This window comes from Coturnix japonica, chromosome 4 (genome assembly GCF_001577835.2).
Source record: "Coturnix japonica isolate 7356 chromosome 4, Coturnix japonica 2.1, whole genome shotgun sequence".
NCBI classification, from domain to species: Eukaryota; Metazoa; Chordata; class Aves; order Galliformes; family Phasianidae; genus Coturnix; species Coturnix japonica.
In genome coordinates this window covers 41,761,036-41,780,927 of record NC_029519.1, presented here as the reverse complement: position 1 = coordinate 41,780,927, position 19,892 = coordinate 41,761,036, and the positions used below count along the sequence as shown (strand labels likewise).

Below are 19,892 nucleotides of genomic sequence, written 5' to 3'. Positions count from 1 at the left end.
ATCTACGGGAGTGACTACACAGATGTAACCATTTCACAGCTGCTATGGCGGCATTGTTGCTAGAAAAACAATGCCCACACAGTCCAAATTCCACTGTGTTAATATCCACAAATGTTCCACAAGCATAGATGAATGTCAGTAGATACAATTTCTTCTGTACGGAGGAATTCAGTTCCACTCCTTTGCTTTATATGTCCTTCCATGCCAGATGCCATTTGATCAGACTACCCCTCTGCTGCTGCCATCTATACCATGGCAATAAAATGTAATAATATTGGCAGGAAGGTTCAACCTTTACTGCCATTCCACCGGCGTCTGCCTCTGGCATTATGGGCTAACATCATAAAATAAAAGATATTACTTTCAGAGCAGCCCTCATATCTGAAAATATTTTTCCTTTTACTTTTAATCAGCTACAACCTTAGTATCCATTAAAAACATGAAAGTGAACTAGTCTCAAAGAATTACAGAATGGTTAAGGTTGAAATAGTCCTTTGAATGTCACCTGCTCTAACAAGGGACACTCATAGCAGGGTACACAGGCTGATGTCCATGTGGATTTTCAAAACTTTTAAGAGACTCCACAACCACTCTGAGCAGCCCCTGCCAGTGCTCCATCACTTACACAATAAAGACGTTTTGAATTCAGTTGCTACTATATGTCATTTTAGAAATGTTTATTTCATACACATCTAGTAATGTAATTGACTACAATGTTCCCTCTTTTTTCCAATTATTTTGTCCTGATGATTCCACATTCATACAATGTTGGGGCAACATTATGTCTTTCTGCATGCTTATGTACAAATATTTACATAAATATGCAGTTGAAGGATATCAGTATATGATTTTTACACAAACTTCTGGTACCTCAGCACTTACTTCTCATTTCTGGTTCAAAACTAAGTGAGCTGGGTTTGTGCACACGGTACTGCTTCAACAGCTTTTTGTCCCATGCTCCACAATTCAGAGGATTTCCTAAGCGTAAAAATTCCCTAGGAAAGAGGATAAAAAAGGATTTGAGGAACATATTCACAGGTTTCTATCCCAGAATGACACAAAATACAATACCATTTTTTAAAAAGTTAACTACTTCATGTAATCGTAGAACAGCTTGGGTTGAAAAGGACCACAATGATAATCTGTTTCAATTGGATTGATGGGCCAAGGTTAATGGCACGAGTTTCAGCAGGGCCAAGTGTCAGGTCCTGCATTTTGGTCACAACAACCCTACAGGCTTGGGGAGGTGTGGCTGGAAAGCTGCCTGATGGAAAGGGACCTTGGTGTGCTGATGGACAGTCGGCTGAATATGAGCCAGCAATGTGCCCAGGTGGCCAAGAAGGCCAATGGCATCCTGGCTTACATTAAGAACGGTGTGGTGAGCAGGACTAGGGAAGTCATCCTGCCCCTGTACTCAGCATTGGTGAGGTCTCACCTCGAGTACTGTGTTCAGTTTTGGGCACCTCAGTACAAAAAAGACATGGAGGTACTGGAGCAGCTCCAGAGAAGGGCAACAATAATAAGCACATTTTTAACTAAGAAACTAAACAAAATACAGAATAATTGCAAGAAACCCACATGATTGATTTGAAGCTTCAAGCTTTGAAGACATGCTATCCAAAGTTGATGTTATTTCAACTTATCAAAGAGGCTTTAATAAAGCAGACAACTTCTTGGCAATAAGGCTACTACATTCTTCAGGGAGAGAATTGGTATCCCTGCTGCATACTCAGAAAGCTGAACTCACCTAGAAACCACAAGCTCGCATGAGAAAGTCATCTCTGCATTGTTTCATCCATCTGTTCAGTTACAGTAGGAGGACAGCTTCAGAGTTACCAGCATCTGTGCTTATAGATACCTTTTGTATCTGTAGCTACAGCTATGCTATCAACATCTATGGCTTGGGGATGCTCAAGTCCTTGTGATGATAAGTGTACACACTGCAGTGATTACCAGTAATTCCAGATGCTACCAAAGGGGAGCAACTGTCCTGATTGTATCTCAGCTACTGATCTAACCACAGAGGATTATAATATCAACTTCCTCACGCTAGGTGAGAGCCAGCAAGAAACTCAAAAGCATTACATAGCCATGTGGGTATCAACAAACAGTTCTAAATATGCACACAATAAACTTTTCAACCTCCTTTTCTAGCATCAGCACAGAAATATGTGGAGACATTCATGCACTAACATACAGGAAGCTCAACTTTTTGAAGTTAGGTATCACAACAATTTAAGTAAATTCTCAACATAAAGCCACTTCCTTTATTTATCCTTTCTATCTGCTCTCAGAATGTGTTGCAGCAGAACAGGTCCAGAACATTGCCAGGCAGTGCTATAAAAGTTGAAGAGGGTAATCAGCCCCACTCTTGCTATAGAGGCTTGATTTCTCCAGACATTTCTTCCAACACATCCCAGTGTTTCCTTCACATGCACTGAAGGGACAAATCAAACAGCTGCCCTGAAACTTTTCCAGTCTGGGGTATTTAAAGCTACACAGAAACATCTAGCAATTGACTCCCTTCAGTAGCACCATCGTTTTCACAATCTTTGAGTTTCCTCTTGCTGTCAGCCTAGCCAGGGACTGCACTATGGATAACCTCTCAGTATTTACAGGAAGAGAGGAAGTATGCAACTTCAGCGCAATCTCTGTGGAAACAAAAACACATTTCCTTCCATCATACTCCTTCCCCCTGATTCCCCACATCTCCAGGGCTACATGCTGATTAGCAGAAGCAAGACAGGCTATTTAAGGAGAAATAAAGCAGGATTCTGTGCCATCCACTGTCAAACAAGGCTGTTTATGCTCTCTAACAATCCAGGCTATTTACAGTCAGCCAGCCTCAGCCCAGACAGAAGGGCCTGGCTCTGCAAGACTCAATGGTGTCGTTCTGACCTGAGCACCATGGGCTGTAGTGCCTGGGAGGCCAGCCTTTCAAACATCCTCTGGAGTGGGGGATGCAGCGAATGGTCCTCATCAGCCAGAGCAGAGCTGCATCTCTGGAGAAGGCGTGCATGGAGCCCAGCTTCACACATGACTTGCTGGTTCCTCTCCGTATGCACAAGGGACTGCAGGATGTTGGCCACTGCCAGCTGAAGGTCCAGCGCATGCTGAAGTGAAAGAAAAACAATGTACAACTTCAGAAGAGACAAACTCAGAAAATCCTTACGCATAATAATCAAAGGTAAACCACACTTGCAATCAGTACCTAAAATGTCCTGCACTAAGTTGTGTGTGCCTCTTGGAAGGGACAATGAACACCTGCACCACCTTCTTTTTTGAAAATAGAAGATGGGAGTTCGAGAGAAACAAATGAAGTCAAGCTAACACAAAATGATTTCTGCCAGACCTTTCCTACATAACTATTTGATAGTTCTGTGAAGTTAATGAGTTTCCTGGCAGGAAGTAAGAGTACACCGTCTCCTACTTATATCCTGTAGCCATTCTTCTATCCAGTCACTCCCAAAGCAGTAGACAGCAGGGATGTTCTGCCCACCTCTGGGTGTGTAGATGATCCAACAGAGGCCAGAAGATCCAGCATCGCAAGCATAGCACCAGGGTGAATAACAACCGCGTCAGAACTTTGCATGGATGTAGATCCCATTTGCAGTTTCACATCAGGTATGTTTTTCTGAGGGCAAACAGGAGGTGTTGAAACAGAATGATATGCATGCCTGCAGGGAAAAAAATAAACAGCACACCATTACAACCCCCAGCTGTTACAATCTTTGTTAAGTTTTGGAGGGGTTTCTTGTTTATTTGGGTTTTTGTTTGTTTGTTTTTGTTTTGGTGTAGTTGTTTTTTTTTTAACAGCTGTTGTGTTGTCTAACCAGTACATGGATGTTAGCAGTACTCCTTTCTCTCCCCTCAGGTCAACAAACCAAGCACTTTTATCTTCTCAAACCAGTCGATGCATTTCCGACAACCCAGAAGAGTCTAAATTTCTTGAGGGCATTTTAACATTGTAGGAATCTGTTCCCCAGATGCACAACTTAAAGATGACAAAAGTTGCCTTTCTCATCCCTGTTCTCATCCTAGTTGCAGCAGCAGCATGCACAGGCAGCTGATATTCCTGTTGAAAGCTGTATTAGTTCCAGCAAACCCATTTTTCCCCTATTTCTTTAACAAATACTTATGCAATTTGCTATCAAACAACTGTGGGCAATTTCTAACCAGCCAGCAGGAACAATGTTTGTCTTGGTGCACACCCCTGCCAGCAGCCCATATGTTCTCAATCTTACAGTGACTGTTGAAGCAATCTCGTTTTACACGAATCTTCTTTAGTGTACATATGTACATACATACAAAGTATTTAAGGTATACGCCTACTCGCGAAAAGAAGAAAACATTCTCTTATCTAAGAGTTTTATTGAGAATCAAGTACTGCTTGCCATTTTACTAAAAGTGACAGCTAAAAAAAGGGTCTCCCCTTCTGCCCCATCAGTCAAGACAATCATTTTGTCCCTCCTGCCCCCAGTGAGGAAGATTTGCCTTCAACAGAAATAACGCTCACAGACTCTCGCAGTCTCAGCCATTCGACACTTTTCATCAGGAAACCTTTTTTCCCTGCTGAAACAGGACACACAGGGAGGTGACAATGGCTGCGAGTACAGTTCTGTCCTAAATATTTCAGCGGTTGCATCTTGAACACACAAACCGGCAACAAAAGGCAAGATTATTTGTGGTGAAAGCTGGAGGCACTACTTATTTTAGTCAAAGACAGGACGTTATAAAATACAGCACTATCTTCCTGTACAGGACAGAAAATAGGCTGTATAAAGTGAGTTTCAACAAAAGTATGCCCATCACAAAGATGAGAGACAGCTCAGTGGAAATTTGGTATCTGAAAGAACCCCGGAGCACTTTTTACAAACAACATTTTTTTTCAAAAAGATGAAATTCATGCGTGGGGGTAGGACTAGGGGTAATGGGATGAAATTACAGCATAGGAAGTTCTGCATGAATGTGTGGAAGAACTTCTTTACAGTGAGGGTGACGGAGCACTGGAACAGGCTGCCCAGGGAGGTGGTGGAGTCTCCTTCTCTGGAGATATTCAAGACCCGCCTGGACGCCTACCTGTGTGACGTGGTGTAGGGAACCTGCTTTGGCAGGGGGGTTGGACTCGATGATCTCTAGAGGTCCCTTCCAACCCCTACAATTCTGTGATTCTGTGATTCCTGATGCTTAACTCCAGTAGCTAAATACATCGATTACAAACAGAATAGTGCCATGAAACTAAGAAAAAAAATAATCTGCCCAAATCTATTTTCCCAAAGATTTTCACCAACTCTTTAAACCACCAAATTTCCAAACACACTCCTCCAGCAGACTTAATGCTTGAAATGCTTGGTAGAAAGAAACAATCTTGTTTGTTTCTCTGAAAATTAAATATAATTAAGGATAGCAGAACAACTTGAAATATGTCATATAGAGAAAGTCTCTTAACCTTTTCTTAACCTTTTCTCTTTCTTAAGGCAGAAATTTAAATATATGCATTTTTTTCTTGCAAAAGTCTTCCTCCAACACCTGAAGAGGAAGACTGCCACCTCTTTGCAAGATAACCCTGATAACCTCCACATAAGTTTTAGAGGACACAAGTTAGAAATCTGATCGTATTTAGCAACGCTGTTCAGTCTAATGAAATTCCTCTCTTCAAAGCACTCTAGGAGAAAATTTCTATCCAATTTTAAGCATAAATTTTATTTCTAAGTGATCTAATCAGCACTATCACGTCCACCTTATTAAGTCAACTTTGAAGCTGTAACACAGTAGTACAGGAAAAGCCTAATTAAACTCCCAGTCAATACTCAGAATGTTGAACAAAGCAGATGGCCCTTGCCTCAATCTGTCTGCCCTTTGACATTGCATGCAACAAACTGATCAGGGCAAACAGTGGAGAGCAGGCAGTTGGCTTTTCTGAAAACAACATAGCAAAAAGTTATAACCTAAAAGCAAACATTAGTAAGTGGTGCTCCGCACTCCACTTGAAAACACCCTAACTTCCCTATGCAGTTTCCCATACGGAAGTACTTCCATAAAAGCAACAAAGAGTCAGTTCAAAAAACACTTTCCTTGGGCAGGGAAAAGACCATAAGTCTTACAAAATCCTGCCAAACTATCGATCAAATATTATCCATCAGCAAGTGAGTGCACACTCTGCAAAAAATTAATTTACTCATGCTTATACATAATTCACATTATTCCCCTAAGGAGGGAAAGGAAGAAGCAGGCAATGTAATAAGCCACTCTGACCAAGTCTAACTATTACGAATGAGCACTCTAACAAGTCATTGACCTTCTGACTAAAAGTACCTCTTCTTGAAAAATTAATTCGGTAAAACAATTGGGGAAAAACAATTCTTGCTACATTACATCACAGGTTAGCAGAGTCTGAATTGCTCTGAACTGCTCCTGATTTTTTTTGCATTTCTTAGATCACATTCTACTCTAGACTTTTTGATTTTTAACCATTAACGTAACTCAAAGTAATTTGAGACCCTGGATAAATTTTACTCTCATATATTAGCAGAACCGCATGCAACTCATTATGAAATACACCCTGATATTTATTTCATCCAGTAAGCATACAAACAAAAACAGACACCTCACAAATAATAGCAGCTTGAGAGAAAAATGAGATTGAAGAAACAACAGTGAGAAACCAGAAGCAAGATGAACTTCTCTTAAAAGGATCGGTACCTTTTCCTCGACAAAGCTGGCGTACCCCAGGGAGAGGGGAGAGAGGTCTCATTTGTCAGGCAAGGAGGGATCTGTTCTGCACGACTACAGACAAAACAGACAGGGGTAGGATAGAAAGGTTAGAGAAGAAACCAGAGGTCAAAAAGCTTGTTAGTTTTACACAGCCACCACCAATGAAGTCTTTACTTGGACTCATTCTTCAGAATCGACAGATGACAAAGAACGTTGCTGAGCGGCACTCATGAGGTAGATGCATGAACAAGCACAGCATGTCCCTGTCTTATGGCACAGCTCTACAGTGCTCATTCATTACCTGGTAGAGTTTATCAATATGATCACACTGGCAAAACAGAGCATCTTTCAATATTAGCAGAAATCGAGAAGGGAAAGTAAAGTCTGAGCAAATTAAATGTGATCAAATTAGTTAAGACAAACTCAACATAAACTTCACAAGGACTGATGATAAGAAAATTCAAGAAAGGAAAAAGCAGTCGCTGAAAATGACAACAAAAAAAAAGAAACGTGAGGTAGCTTATGCTGCAGCATTAAGGAATTTACTTACCCCACTGATTCCTCATGCTCTACTGCTAGTTACTGTCGTAACTTTCTAAACCACTCACAGCACTTTCTCAACACAAGTTAATCTTATTTTAAAAGATTAAGAATTTAATATCTGTACTTGGTTTGTAAGGTTTTTGTCTGTTTGCTGTTTTAAAAACCCAGAAGAAATTATTAGCCACTTTGGAGGAAAATCTTTCACAAACCATGAAGCCTGGTCCCTCATCAGTCACCTACTTCAAAAACCTGACCAACCTCCAACCCTATTAATATCTCGACATATACGATCACACCTGCAAGACTTGGAAAAATCAGACCCTTACTCTGACTGTAAATCAGATGGCCCATCTTTGAATAACAGGAATATATGCATTAAACACCTGGGGTACAGAAGCTTCAAGACCCCATCTGCCAAGCAAAGTCTGTACCTTATTTTCTTGGACCTTACATGAGAAGTACATTCTCGTAAAGCAAATCCTAAAGACACACCTCAAAATGTTTTACTGTCATTGTGAACAATCTCAAAACACACACGTTACTGTTCATCCCTCATAGCAGGTGTCACTTAAATTCTACCTGTTTAACTCTGAGAATGTCTTCCAGTTAATTATTATCACTGACAGGCTAGGCACGTTCTTCAAATTCTATCTGTCTAAAACAAAGTAAATTTGTCATATTCTCCACTGACTTATTTTAAAACCCCATGTTTCAAAGGAAAGAAGGTATACTGTTGAAAAGCTAATTTCTCATTTAACTTAATAAACACAAAGTTCTGGTCATTCTGTATGATAAAGCAATCAGGTGGTCTGTCCATCAACCAACAGGCTGTTTAAACTCATCAAATATAATCACAAGCAATATCTCAGTTTTAATTAGTACTGTGACAAGAACATTCAACATCAGAGGGAGTGTCCCATACTCTTGAGAGCACCAGCGAGCTAAGTCAATATTTGGTGAGAAAGAGACATCTTCTCTCACTGGAATAAAGGAACAAAGAAATTGATTTCAATGGATATACAAAAGCTTGCCATGAATATGCTTGAAGGAAATCACTTTGAGGAGCACCAGGGAAAAAAGAATGGAGTTCATACCTGTCAAAAGAATCTGTCGCTACCTTGTAGAGGTAAATAAAAAGTTTGCTGCAATGTCTTAGCGTAGGTGACACAGAATCCAGAGCGATTAGGTCATCCTCCAACAGTCTTTGAAACAATTGTGTATTTGAAGGAAAGACATTCAATGGACTTATTTTTCTTGAGTCTGAGAAGCAGCCAAGCAATCGAACAGCATCTGCCAGTTTTTCATACTGGATCTCTGTTTTGAAGAAATGAGAGTTGGCTGGCTCATAGCGCATTGCTGCAGTCAGTGTGCAGAACACCGTGTGAAGCAGTTCAAACACTTGATTCTGGTTTACTTTCTCCCAGCCATTCTTCGGCGGTGAGCACAAAGATCTTTCCATAGCAACGAGCAAAGATGTGACATACACAAATCCACCAACTTTTCTAAAAACAGTTCTGGTGCGATGGCTTTCTCTTAGCACTGACAGGAGGGCCTACCGACAAAACAAATAATCCAAATGAAGAAGAAAATAGAACAGCATTACTAATTCCTTGGGGAAACAAAAGATAGGAGCATTTCTGTTTGATATTCAAGCAAAACTATTGTCTTTTGTCTGAACTGGGTAGCGCATCAAGTCTCCAAAGACTTCTGTATTTTAAAAGTCCACATACATATTAGGTTTAATCTTTCTCTTTATAGAAACCCATAAATATTTGAGCTGACTGAAAGAGTTGCCCAAAAACAAACCTAAGTGAGAAACAATTATGCAGAAAACACTACCGGTCGAAGGAAATAAACAACAAAACAACGTGGATATCAGTATCACAGAATAACATCCAAACTTCTGTGAAATGGGCGACTCAGTGAAGATGGTGGGGGAAAACACTCCTACACTACCTAAAAAAAGCAGCTGTCACAGGAAGTTTGACCCACTTGTGAATAAACAAAATAGAGGGGAAAAAAATATCTCTGTATCTAATGTCATAGGAAGCAGAAAACTGTCACTGTTCCAGAAAAAAATAGAGCGCAAAGATTAAGTAAACCTTCCATCACTGAGTGCTCTTTTCTTTGGAATCACACCGTTTTGATGCACTCAGAGGATGGACAGTGAAACAAGCTGTTTTACTCTTTCAAGGGCAATATCTCATCTCCTGCCAAACCTGGATCAAACTCATGGGATGTATCACTGCAACAGTCTCCATTTTCAATTCAACCACCAAAACAGCACAAATGGAGGCAAATATAACAGGTCAGATAAAGAGGACAGGAACCTTGACTTACTGCCTTAAATCCATTGTGAACTGTTCTAACTTTTCTCTGCCTCTGAATGTCATGAATTAGATATGCTTAAAAATTAGAAGATGCTGACAGACAAAATACATTAAAATTATCATTTTGTTATTAGCTTTCCTCTTTCTCTTTTAGAATAACATATGGCTGCTCATCTGCCAGAGGAACGCTACAGCTCCTTCTAACAAGGATGAACCTAAATGTCTGCCAATTCTCTCGAGCAATACTCATGTTTACCCAATACTACTTGCCTAGCTTTTCTAGCCTAACATAACAGCATTTTGTCTATTTTCAAAATAACATTAGCTATTCCAAAAAGAAATTGTGGGTTTAGATTAGCAGCCAAAAAGCTTGTAAGAAATAAAAGTTGACAGTCTTCTTCTTCCACTGCCAGGCTTCCTTTGCAGTATTTCCAGTTTTGCTTAAGAAAGCCAATTTTATTTTGTAGAGTTTGTTTGTTTGTTTGGGTTTGTTTGTTTCCCTTTTACCCTCACATAGACTTCTATTCTGTGGATACTAACATTTACATTTACAGTGACACATTCAACTTTTAGAACTAACACACTGTGTTATATTAAAGCAAGCATGTCCCAAGTCAACACAAGCCAGTGCTAAAAATAAACTTGTGTGTTACACGCTTGATTTTTTCCCTGTGTATTCTCAAAACATTTAACTGAATAATACTCTGCAGGGAAGATTATCATAGCTGTATAATCTCATTCCCTAAGGTTGATGGTTCTAAAAACAAATTAGGTCACTAGTTTTCACCTCTGTGATTCTGAAAGCTGTCATGGATGGACAGAAGAAAAAAAGAAAGCATCAAATACACGAATTTCAACTCCATAGACAATATATATGAAATCTCTTTCTCGGAGTATTCCTTAAAAAACTATAGATGAATGTCTTAGGAGGGAGTCCTAAGCAGTATTTCATTTACCCTTAAGATGTCCGTTTTCAGCTGTAGTTCTGTAGGTGGAGCGGAGTGCATTAGTCCCAGCAAAGTGCCCATGTCATCTTCCCCGCTAGGCGACAACACCAACTGCTGGATGATCATCAGCGCGTGCTGTCGGCACTGTGGATACTTCACAATGTTGTGCACACATCTTGCGCCACCAAACTCCCTGAAAATACCTATGCAAGTTGGAGGGAGAGATGGAAGGGTTTCAAGGGTAGCAAATAATAAAAAAAAATATACGTATAAATCAGTAGAAAACAATAAAGAAAACACAAAAGACATTTCAATTCACTTCTAAAGGTTGAACGACAGAGTTTTAGCTGGATGTATAATGACTTTTACTAGCATTTGCATCAGCTATTTTCATTAAGGATTGCATTTATTACTCTGGAGCAATGTTTTTGGCAACAAACCAAATAACTGAGCTGCTGGACAAGAGCAGCCAGCTATGAGCACTGATCTGCTCTGTCCACAATGTAATATACAAGCTTTCTTTCACCAAGATTCATCTCTGCAGCAACAGAGCTTAAAAAACTGTTCTCAAGCTTATTGTATATACAGAACATGCACAGTATTAATTGAAAATTGTCCTAAAACCTTTGATCTCTGGAAACAAGGCCACTGTGCTCACATCCCCGTCCTGCTGCACAAAAAGGGACTACAACTTCTCTGGGAGTTGGTTTCTTCCCTCCTCCTGGACAGCTGTCACACATTTTAGCTTGGAGCTACTGACCAAAACACAGCCTTCAACTGCAGTCCTTACAAAAAACCTCTGTGGTTCCACGCCACAGCTCTGACCTGTCTTAATTCTGTCTAACGAGAAAACCCAAGCTGAGCAATAAATGTTAATTGTTCAAGTGTATAATGGATTAATATGATTTACCTGTAACCTACACTAATTTCTCTCTGACACCTTCTTATTTCAGCCTACTTGGTCCATTTTTCAATCACTATTCAGAAGAGTCCAACAATGGTTTTTTTGACTCTCCCTTGACAGAATAACTAGCTGGATGGGTACAAGGGCAACAGCACATGTTATGTATCCTTAGTTTCAGTAAAGTTTCTGGCAGTGTTACCCACAGCATGATCACAAGCAGCCTGACACAACAGTCTAAATGCAATCATGACAGACTAACTACAGAATTAACTGAAGCTCCAATTTTCAGTAATGTCTGCTTCTTGACTTTGCCCTTCTGATTTGAAAAAGGACACGCCACTCAGCTTGAGTGCTGTGAATAATGCCTTTACTGATATAAGAATGAGCATATTTAGCAAGTATGTGGATAAAGTTGAGTTGGCAGATGTAAAAATCTAGTGTTATGGACAAAAAAGAATCAGCTTTTTAAAAAAAAAAAAAAAAACAAAGGAAAAAAGCAGAGTGATAAAGTGTGTTAGACAACAGTGGAGGTTTCAGAGGATTAGAAATAGCACACAAGGGAAAAAAAAACGACAAATTAATATGGGAAATGGACATGAACAAGGATGCATATAGCACCTGAGACACAAGACAAAGATAGAAGTCATCCAGCACACATACAGTTGTTTTAAACACAATAGCAATCTGCTGCTGAACTTCCAAGAGTGCTGGCAATGGGACAAATGGCAAAATGACTTCAGCTTAACTTGCAACAGAGAACACAATGTATATGAGGTACTACAGAAGTAAGACATTAAGACCATAGAGAGAGGAAAGCTACACAGAAACCTGGCAGGTTTTTCAGTAGCTACGCAAAACATCTACTCTGAATGACCTACATATAGGTTCAGCACACGTAGGCAGACTATATAACCTCATACCTCATTCTAAAGAAGTATCACTACGTTTGTTCAGCTTTGACTTATTCAGAAAATACCTAGGTAGTATCTTTCTTTCCTCTAGAGTTCACTAAGATGCAGTTACTTCCCTACCCTGAATCTCAGCTGTTACTCCCAACTACAACTTTTGGTAGAGTCCTTCAGAACCAGCAGTGCAATTCCTTGCTGCTAGTGAAATGAGACATGTCGGTGCCCAGTTCTTGGCCTCCAGCAGAAAGAGGAGTTGTCTTCCACTTGCTTTCACTGATAACAGACATTCTTGCTCTACTCAAGCAAGATTTACAAATCTTCCTTTAAAGGATTTGAATGACAACACAGAATTAATGTGTTAAAGCATTTTTATACATGAGGAAAAAAAAAAAAAAAAAAAACAAACAAACAAAAAAAAAACCTACCATTATTTACCAGAATCGCATTAGTCAAAAGCTCAAGGAAAGAGCTTTTCAATGAACATGTACACTCCCACAAAACAGGAAAACATAAAAGAACGGAGGGGAAAAAATAAGTAAGTGGTGAAACTTCTTTTTTCCTGTAAGTCACAAATAACGGCCTCTATGTTCTGATTCAGCCTCCAGCATAGCTTGCAAGCGATGCAAAGAAATCTGTTTTCCAAGTAAAGCTGTGATTTGTTTTTGCATGCTATAAGCACGTGAACTTGCTTTTTTGTTCTATTGCCGGAAAAGAGCATGGGTTTCAAATAAGATCAAGTACCTTCTCCAGATTTTTATAGGAAAGGAGAAGAAATAAGAGTCAATTTTCCCTTATTTTTTTTTCTTGAAAGAGAACACATCTCCCCAGTATATACCTTCTTAACCTGGAGGAAAACTCTGAACTCCTAACTAGAGCTGCAGAATCCTTTAGCGACTTCATACCTAGTGGCAATAGCCTCATCTCTCTGACATCTCTTGTTAATCTCCCTTAAAATTACACCCATCTGTGGATTACAGGCAGAAAGCTATCATTTTACACCAGCTCTGATGCACTTAAGAGCACCTTCTGATCCAATATTCCCTTCAGTTAATAAAGATACAGCTAACAAATCAATGGAAATTTTTTCAGCAAGCCACTCAGCATTCCATGCCCATCTTGTTGAATCTAAGAAATAAAGCAGAGGGGCAGACTGAAAGCACATTAATTGCCAAAGGCAGAAGGACAGAATTATTTTAGAAAGCTTGAGGTAGTACAAGCTCATAAAATGCGAAAGGAATAAACTTGAAGATGTACTCCACAGTCAGACTCACTCCCTGTTGATTCCCTCTTCCTTTTTTCATTTATATTTCGTTTAGAAGCAAGTCACTTTACCCCTGGAACAGATACACACACATCAATTCTCTTTTAGGTCCTACTGTACTGCTTTCCAATTTGCTTATATCCAGAAAGACTACACAGAAGTATGAATGAGCTCATCTATATAATGAAGACCACTGCAGGAGAAGTGTTTAAAAACAGAAAAACTATTATTATTATTATTATTATTATTTTAACAGAAGTTTGTTCAGCATAGTACTCCAATTTGTCCAAAAGTTACTGAACACTGAATCTGTATATGGAGAAAACATTTTGCTTAATCAGCAACAGAAAATAGAAAGTTAGAAGCTTTCTGCCATTCAGCCAAGAGCTATGTTTAAACAGTGAGCAGTCAGTTGAACCAGACAGTTGTAGGATTCCATTCTTAGACACTTATCATGGATTCTAAACTCTCATATTGAACTGAAAACAGGAACAAAACCTGAAGGGAGCAAGCAGCACTCAGAATAGAGAAAAATCAAGAAGAAATGGGAGAAAAAGGCCTATGTGGCTAGAAACTGTTTCTCCAAGGTGGTGTCCTTTTCCTCCCCTCATCTTCTTCCACCCATAAAGCAAAGCAGAAGGTTTGAAGAACAACTATCGCTTTTTCCATTCCTTTATTTTAAGTTCTCAGAGACAATCTGTACTAACATGAAACGAATATTTTCTTTTTGATGTTGCTCTGCGTCAGGTAATGAAATAATGCACAGCATAATCTGCATCATTCAGAAAAAGAGGCTCGTAACTGAGACCTACTTGCAGGTACTGACTAGGAATGAACCTTTAAAGAAAGGAAACCCATCTTACACTACATATGGCACACATTTCTAAATCAAATTTCAGTAGACATAACATCGTCAACAGAAAATTAAATGTCTAATTATGCACTTAAATTTGTTGTAAGAAAACCAGTGATACAAGCCCTCCTACAGATGACTGCAGTAATGTTTAAGGAGAAATGGATGTGTGTGGTTCTTTTTAAGAAGAAAATGGCCAAGAATATCAAATTTAAAAAAAAAAAAAGCTAAAGAAGAAGAAGAAGAAGAAAAACTATCTTGAATTCCTTTGTTTTATGTACTCCAGGTTATGCTGATTTTTCTTACAGCAGAAAACTTGGCAAGAAAGAAAAAGGACATTTCACTGTGATTAATTGTCTGAAGATAGAAAAATCAGGACTGCTTTGTCTTTAGGCAAATTTCTCAATTACATTTTTATAAGTGCTTTGCCGATGGGCTTTCTACTTACCTGCATTTGTGTTTGAGCCTTGTAGTAGAACCGTCAGGGTCTCCATAACCAACAAAGCCAACTGCTTTTGGTCCTCAAATGAACTGTTTCTTGAATCCCCTAAAATAATTGCAGAAGTAGAGACATAGTTTTAAAAATAATAATAATAATAAAAAAAAAAACCCTCACTCTGCTAAGATACTTCTTGATTTTTTGCACCAATGCTTTCAATTCTTTTATTCCCCCAGAGAAAACAAACTAATCAAATATCAAAGCAAGTACAATTTAGTCTGCATGAGCATCCACAGGAAAGCTTAATTATGAAATGCTTGCAAACACCATTTATAAAACCAAAAAACAGAAGCTTTAGAGTTCTGTGAGCTCAGTGGCTGACAGTGCAGCTGTATGTGTTGTTTCATATCTCCAAATATTGCTTCTTCAAGTCACAATGCCACACAATCATCGATGAAGACCAACAGGAACTGCTTTGTTCTCTAAGTACTTGCTAAGAGAAATTTCCCACAGAAGCATAAAACTACATCTACACCTAAGTAATTTCAATGTGTTGATGATTTGACAGGTGTAACAGATGAAACTACACTGCATATGGCATTTTAAGCACAGCATAACAACCCAGAAAAGAGAATGATTAATAAACTGCAATGTGGCAAATGAGAGCAACATCCAACCAGGCAGCACTCTAACCAGATGTCACCTTCATCCATTTAGTGAGAAGCACTTGAGAAATTACATAATTTCCGAGAACAGTTACTGGCAATGTTGGTTTTTACATATAATCAACTGACTCAGCAGCAAAGCTTCATACTATAAATCCAGGTAAAGCAGCCAACTATAATATATAGAAGCGTCACCAACACATGCTAACATCTATTTACGTTTGAGTAAAAAATACATTAAAAAGCATGCAAATATGGTTTGCACTTGCCAAGCAACTGGCGGCTTAACTCTGAGATTTCCAATTTTGAACACAAAAACACTGAGACAGACATATATATATTTGGAATGTTCTTAATAGAATATAGACCTAATGTCTTTAAAAAACAAAAAACGGTAGTAAACTTAAATACATAACCCCATGAAGAGCTTTATAGCACCCCCAGGGGGCCAGGCAAGACAACTAGGGTGAAGCAGGCGAGAAATGGGCAGGCTATGTACTACTACTTCTTCACTCTTTCTTTTGATGTACAAGAACTTTAACATTGAAAACAATATATTGAAAGCCTTTGAAAACAAGTAAATTATGGACTCTTACTTTGATTTTCTGAAATTGCCTTGTGAAGGACAGAAAGGAAGAGGGAACCCCAGTGTGTTTACATGATGGCACAGGAGTACCTGCCAGAACTCCGCCCTTAAGATACACATCCCAACTGTCTTCATTTTCCTCACATCCATTATCCTCCAACATTCCCAGCCAAAAATACATGCATTAGTAAAATGGAAGACCACACGCTACCTTGTTCATTCAAAGCCTGAGTGGGATCTTTCAGAAGGGCTGCATATTTATGAAGAAGATTTACCATCACCTCCAAAAGCCCCACCTCCCTGAAGACATCCTTAAAGATGTAGTCGTGACGGGTGAATTTCAGGAGCGTCTTCATGGCAATGATGCTACAGTGATAAGAAGTGCTGGATTTTAAAAGGATGCTCACACTGATCAGTTCTTTACAGGGTATGTAATTCAAGCTGAAGACAACAAATTCCAGCATCTCAAAGTATTTGGTCTGCACTTCTGGAAGTTTAGAAATTTTCTCTGCAAACTGAGACAATGTGTGCTGTGATTCCAAAATGAAGTAATTGGCATTGTCCGCCATATAAATATTCGTGATGGCATCAAGGATAATTTGTGCTAGATAGCTAGTTTTTGCTTTCAAAAATGCATTCTGAAGGACGGAAAACGCTTGAATATTCCTCACGCTGTGACCTAAATTAGGAAACAAAGTGGGATGGGAAGAAAAAAAGTGAAAGTTCTTGATTGTCTCAATGAGTACACTTACTAATAACATTCCATGCATCCTAGTAAGAGTGGTTAAAATAACAGTAACGTTTTGTGTTTTTTTTTAATTAAAATGGGCTCTTCAAAGAAGCCTTTGCATAACCAATTATATTGCAAATCCTATGACTTACTATTGTTTAAGGTGACGTCTTTGTCTTTGAAAACAAGTGTTCACACATGCAGCTAAATGAATGATAGCTTCTTTCAAATAAGGAAGTAAGGTGACTGTATTTAAAATTTGCAAGGGGATACAGCTCAGGAGAAATAAATAAAGCCTGCATGTCACCTATCTGGTGTGTGAGAAAACACACTGCAAAAACAGTAAAATGTTCTGCATTCCATAGTACAGAAGACCACTGCATCCTTCACAGGTTTTAGGCAGGCTAAGTTCAGAAGAACATGCATCTGACCACCTTCACTTAATAGAGTAATAAGCAATGAAAAAGCTTTATCAGTTGAGTTCAAAGCTAAACAGCATGCATGGCCTCTGAGTTATATTGTTCTATTCAGTCTTTGGAAGTTCTGTGCGATAAAAGAGAGATAAGTGCAGAGAAACTCTAAAGGGCTGCAGAAGGCCTGCCTTCAACAGAGAGAATGCTCTTGCTCAGTTCTGCTTTAGAATTTTACACGAATAATCATACCATACAAATCAGATGATGGTACTGGGGTGGCTTTTGGGAATCAGCCTGGGAATAAGAAAGCTTTGGCAAGGTCCAGTACTATCAATAATTAGGAAATTAAAACAAATGGAAGAATTTGTGCTAATATTACTGCTACAGCATGCTTTACACAAAGACTTCCCATCTCTAAAAGCTAGGTCAAACTTCTTTTAATTACCATACATTTCAATCAGATCTCATTCATTTAGACAAACACTGCCTTGCTTATGTGTGTTCCTGTGGCCCCCACAATTTTCAGTGGGCAGTGCAGATATTACCCTACTAGAAAGTCACCTCAAAGCTGAATATTGTAACTTTTACAAGGCTAGTACAACTCATAGCAGCCCAATCCCACTGTGAAAGAATCACCTCATGACAAATTTCCTTTGGAAAAAAATATATATGTATAAAAGAATATCAGGGTGTTCTAACAATAAAACCTTACCTTCAAACAAGCTAAAAGTAAACCATTAACATAATTTCCAAACCTTTTGTAAAAGAAGAATCTTGACTTGTTGTGTATGCTCTGTGGAATACTACTGTCTCCATCTTTTACAAACTCAGCTGTCCGATTTAAAAGAAAATTAAATTATCTCAGTGTCTAGCCTCGCTACTTGCCCTGCTGGATTCCTCCAGAAAGGAAGCAGAAACTTCCTTGAAAAGTTACATGCAACAGTTTCGCTGACTGGAAGAATATTCACAGTAAATTGCAAGTTATATTCATTCATTTCTAAAAGAAGGTGCTTTGCATGCTTTCTTTGAAATGAAAAATGCTGAAAAGTGAATGGAGTTCAATAAACATGAAAGGAACATAGGCAGTGACAGACACAACTGGTTATGGTCTAATTAAGTATAAACAGTTGTTTCAGGCAATCAAGCAGATTAACGCATTATCTTTGATTGTTACAAGGACCCCTGAAGAAACCAAATCTTCACCAGCTCTACAGAGTTCAAAACCTAAAAAGATTTAAATAAAAGCAATTAAGGAAATGTGTTAATACGTTCTCCACAGACAACTCATCATCAGAACTGAGAAATAAAAGGAACAGAGAGATGTCATGACAAACATGTTAATATGAAATATGAGGTTTTGAGAATGTAAGAGACAGTGGTTCTTACGTTACTATCATATCAATGCTGATTAGCTTAGGCAAAAATCAGTGTTATTACCAGAACATGAGCAAACTAAACTCTACTTATCTTTCCCTGTTTAGTGCAAAGGGAAAACAGATTCCATAAATAATGAACTTTCTCAGCACTAGAAAAGTGGTTGTCCAAAGTGCTTAGACATACAAGAGAGATGGTCAAAGTAAATCCATCAGAATGCCAATCTACAAAGATAACCCTATCACAGAACTTCTGCAAATATCTCCAGTGTTACTAAAACTAGAGAGAAGCCCAAGAAGCAAGATAGTTCCACAGTCACCTGCTAAGCTCCACAGTCCTTTCCTCACATACCAAATAAAACTGCATTTTTAAGTGTGTTGAATCAAAATTCTGTTCTTATCAGTATCTTTCCCCTGCAAACTTTTTCAACCTTAGATCTGTATCATAATTCACTGTGGCTGCATGCACATCACAGGTTTCACCACTCTGAATGCTCATCGGTGATGAACCACCGACAGTATTTTAAAACATGCAGTGAAGGAGGGAAAAATCCACTCACCTTTGCCTGCAGGCTGCGGCACTGCAAATCCAGGTAATAGGAAAGGTACCCCGGTGGTAACACCAGCTGGTTTCAATTCATTTACACCATATGTTGTTAAGGAAGTAATCAAATTAACCAGGTCCTTCAAAGCATCCTTTGATTCAGCCTCCTTTGCCTGTTCTAATCTAAAGAATGTAAAAACCAACAGAAGACCATGTTAGCACAAGTCCATTACAACTCAAGTCACTGTCATCAATGATTTCTTTCATTTTTCTCTGTTAACTTAGAGAATACACCTCAAGTACTCTGTACGCTATTTCACACATTCTCCATTCACATTTCTAACCATTCAGTCTGTCAAAATATTAATGGATTTATGACAGAATACATTTATTTCCTATAGAAATTCACTTCATAAATCTCACCATGAACTCAACAGCCTACTAGAAAGCTTCACAGATATTAAAAATTAATTTTAAATCACCCAGAAGGCCAGTTGTATCCTGCATCAAAAGAGGAGTGGCAGGAGGGCACAGGAGGTGATTTTCTCTCCCTGCTCTGCTCTAGTAAGGCTCCATCTGGAAAATCATATTCAAGCCTAGAGACCCCAGCACGGGAAGGATGCAGAGCTGTTAGAAAGGGTCCAGAGGAGGGTCACAAAAATGATCAGAGGTCTGGAGCTCC

General features: G+C 38.9%; 1 protein-coding gene across 8 annotated transcripts in view; it reads right to left on the bottom strand.

Moving 5' to 3' along the window:
- The window catches only part of WDFY3 (WD repeat and FYVE domain containing 3), a 127,761-nt gene that overhangs the window by 58,546 nt on the left and 49,323 nt on the right, over positions 1 to 19,892 (bottom strand). For 7 of the 8 annotated variants that reach the window (XM_015861632.2, XM_015861633.2, XM_015861631.2 and 4 more), the window contains 9 exons: positions 19,227 to 19,393; positions 16,362 to 16,829; positions 14,909 to 15,007; positions 10,544 to 10,737; positions 8,352 to 8,809; positions 6,703 to 6,786; positions 3,500 to 3,677; positions 2,899 to 3,113; positions 883 to 995 (listed from right to left, as the gene is read on the bottom strand). In XM_015861632.2, the coding sequence (XP_015717118.1) occupies positions 883 to 995; positions 2,899 to 3,113; positions 3,500 to 3,677; positions 6,703 to 6,786; positions 8,352 to 8,809; positions 10,544 to 10,737; positions 14,909 to 15,007; positions 16,362 to 16,829; positions 19,227 to 19,393 (1,976 nt within the window). The remainder of the gene's footprint in view (positions 1 to 882; positions 996 to 2,898; positions 3,114 to 3,499; positions 3,678 to 6,702; positions 6,787 to 8,351; positions 8,810 to 10,543; positions 10,738 to 14,908; positions 15,008 to 16,361; positions 16,830 to 19,226; positions 19,394 to 19,892) is intronic. The other variant, XM_015861634.2, reaches the window with a different exon arrangement.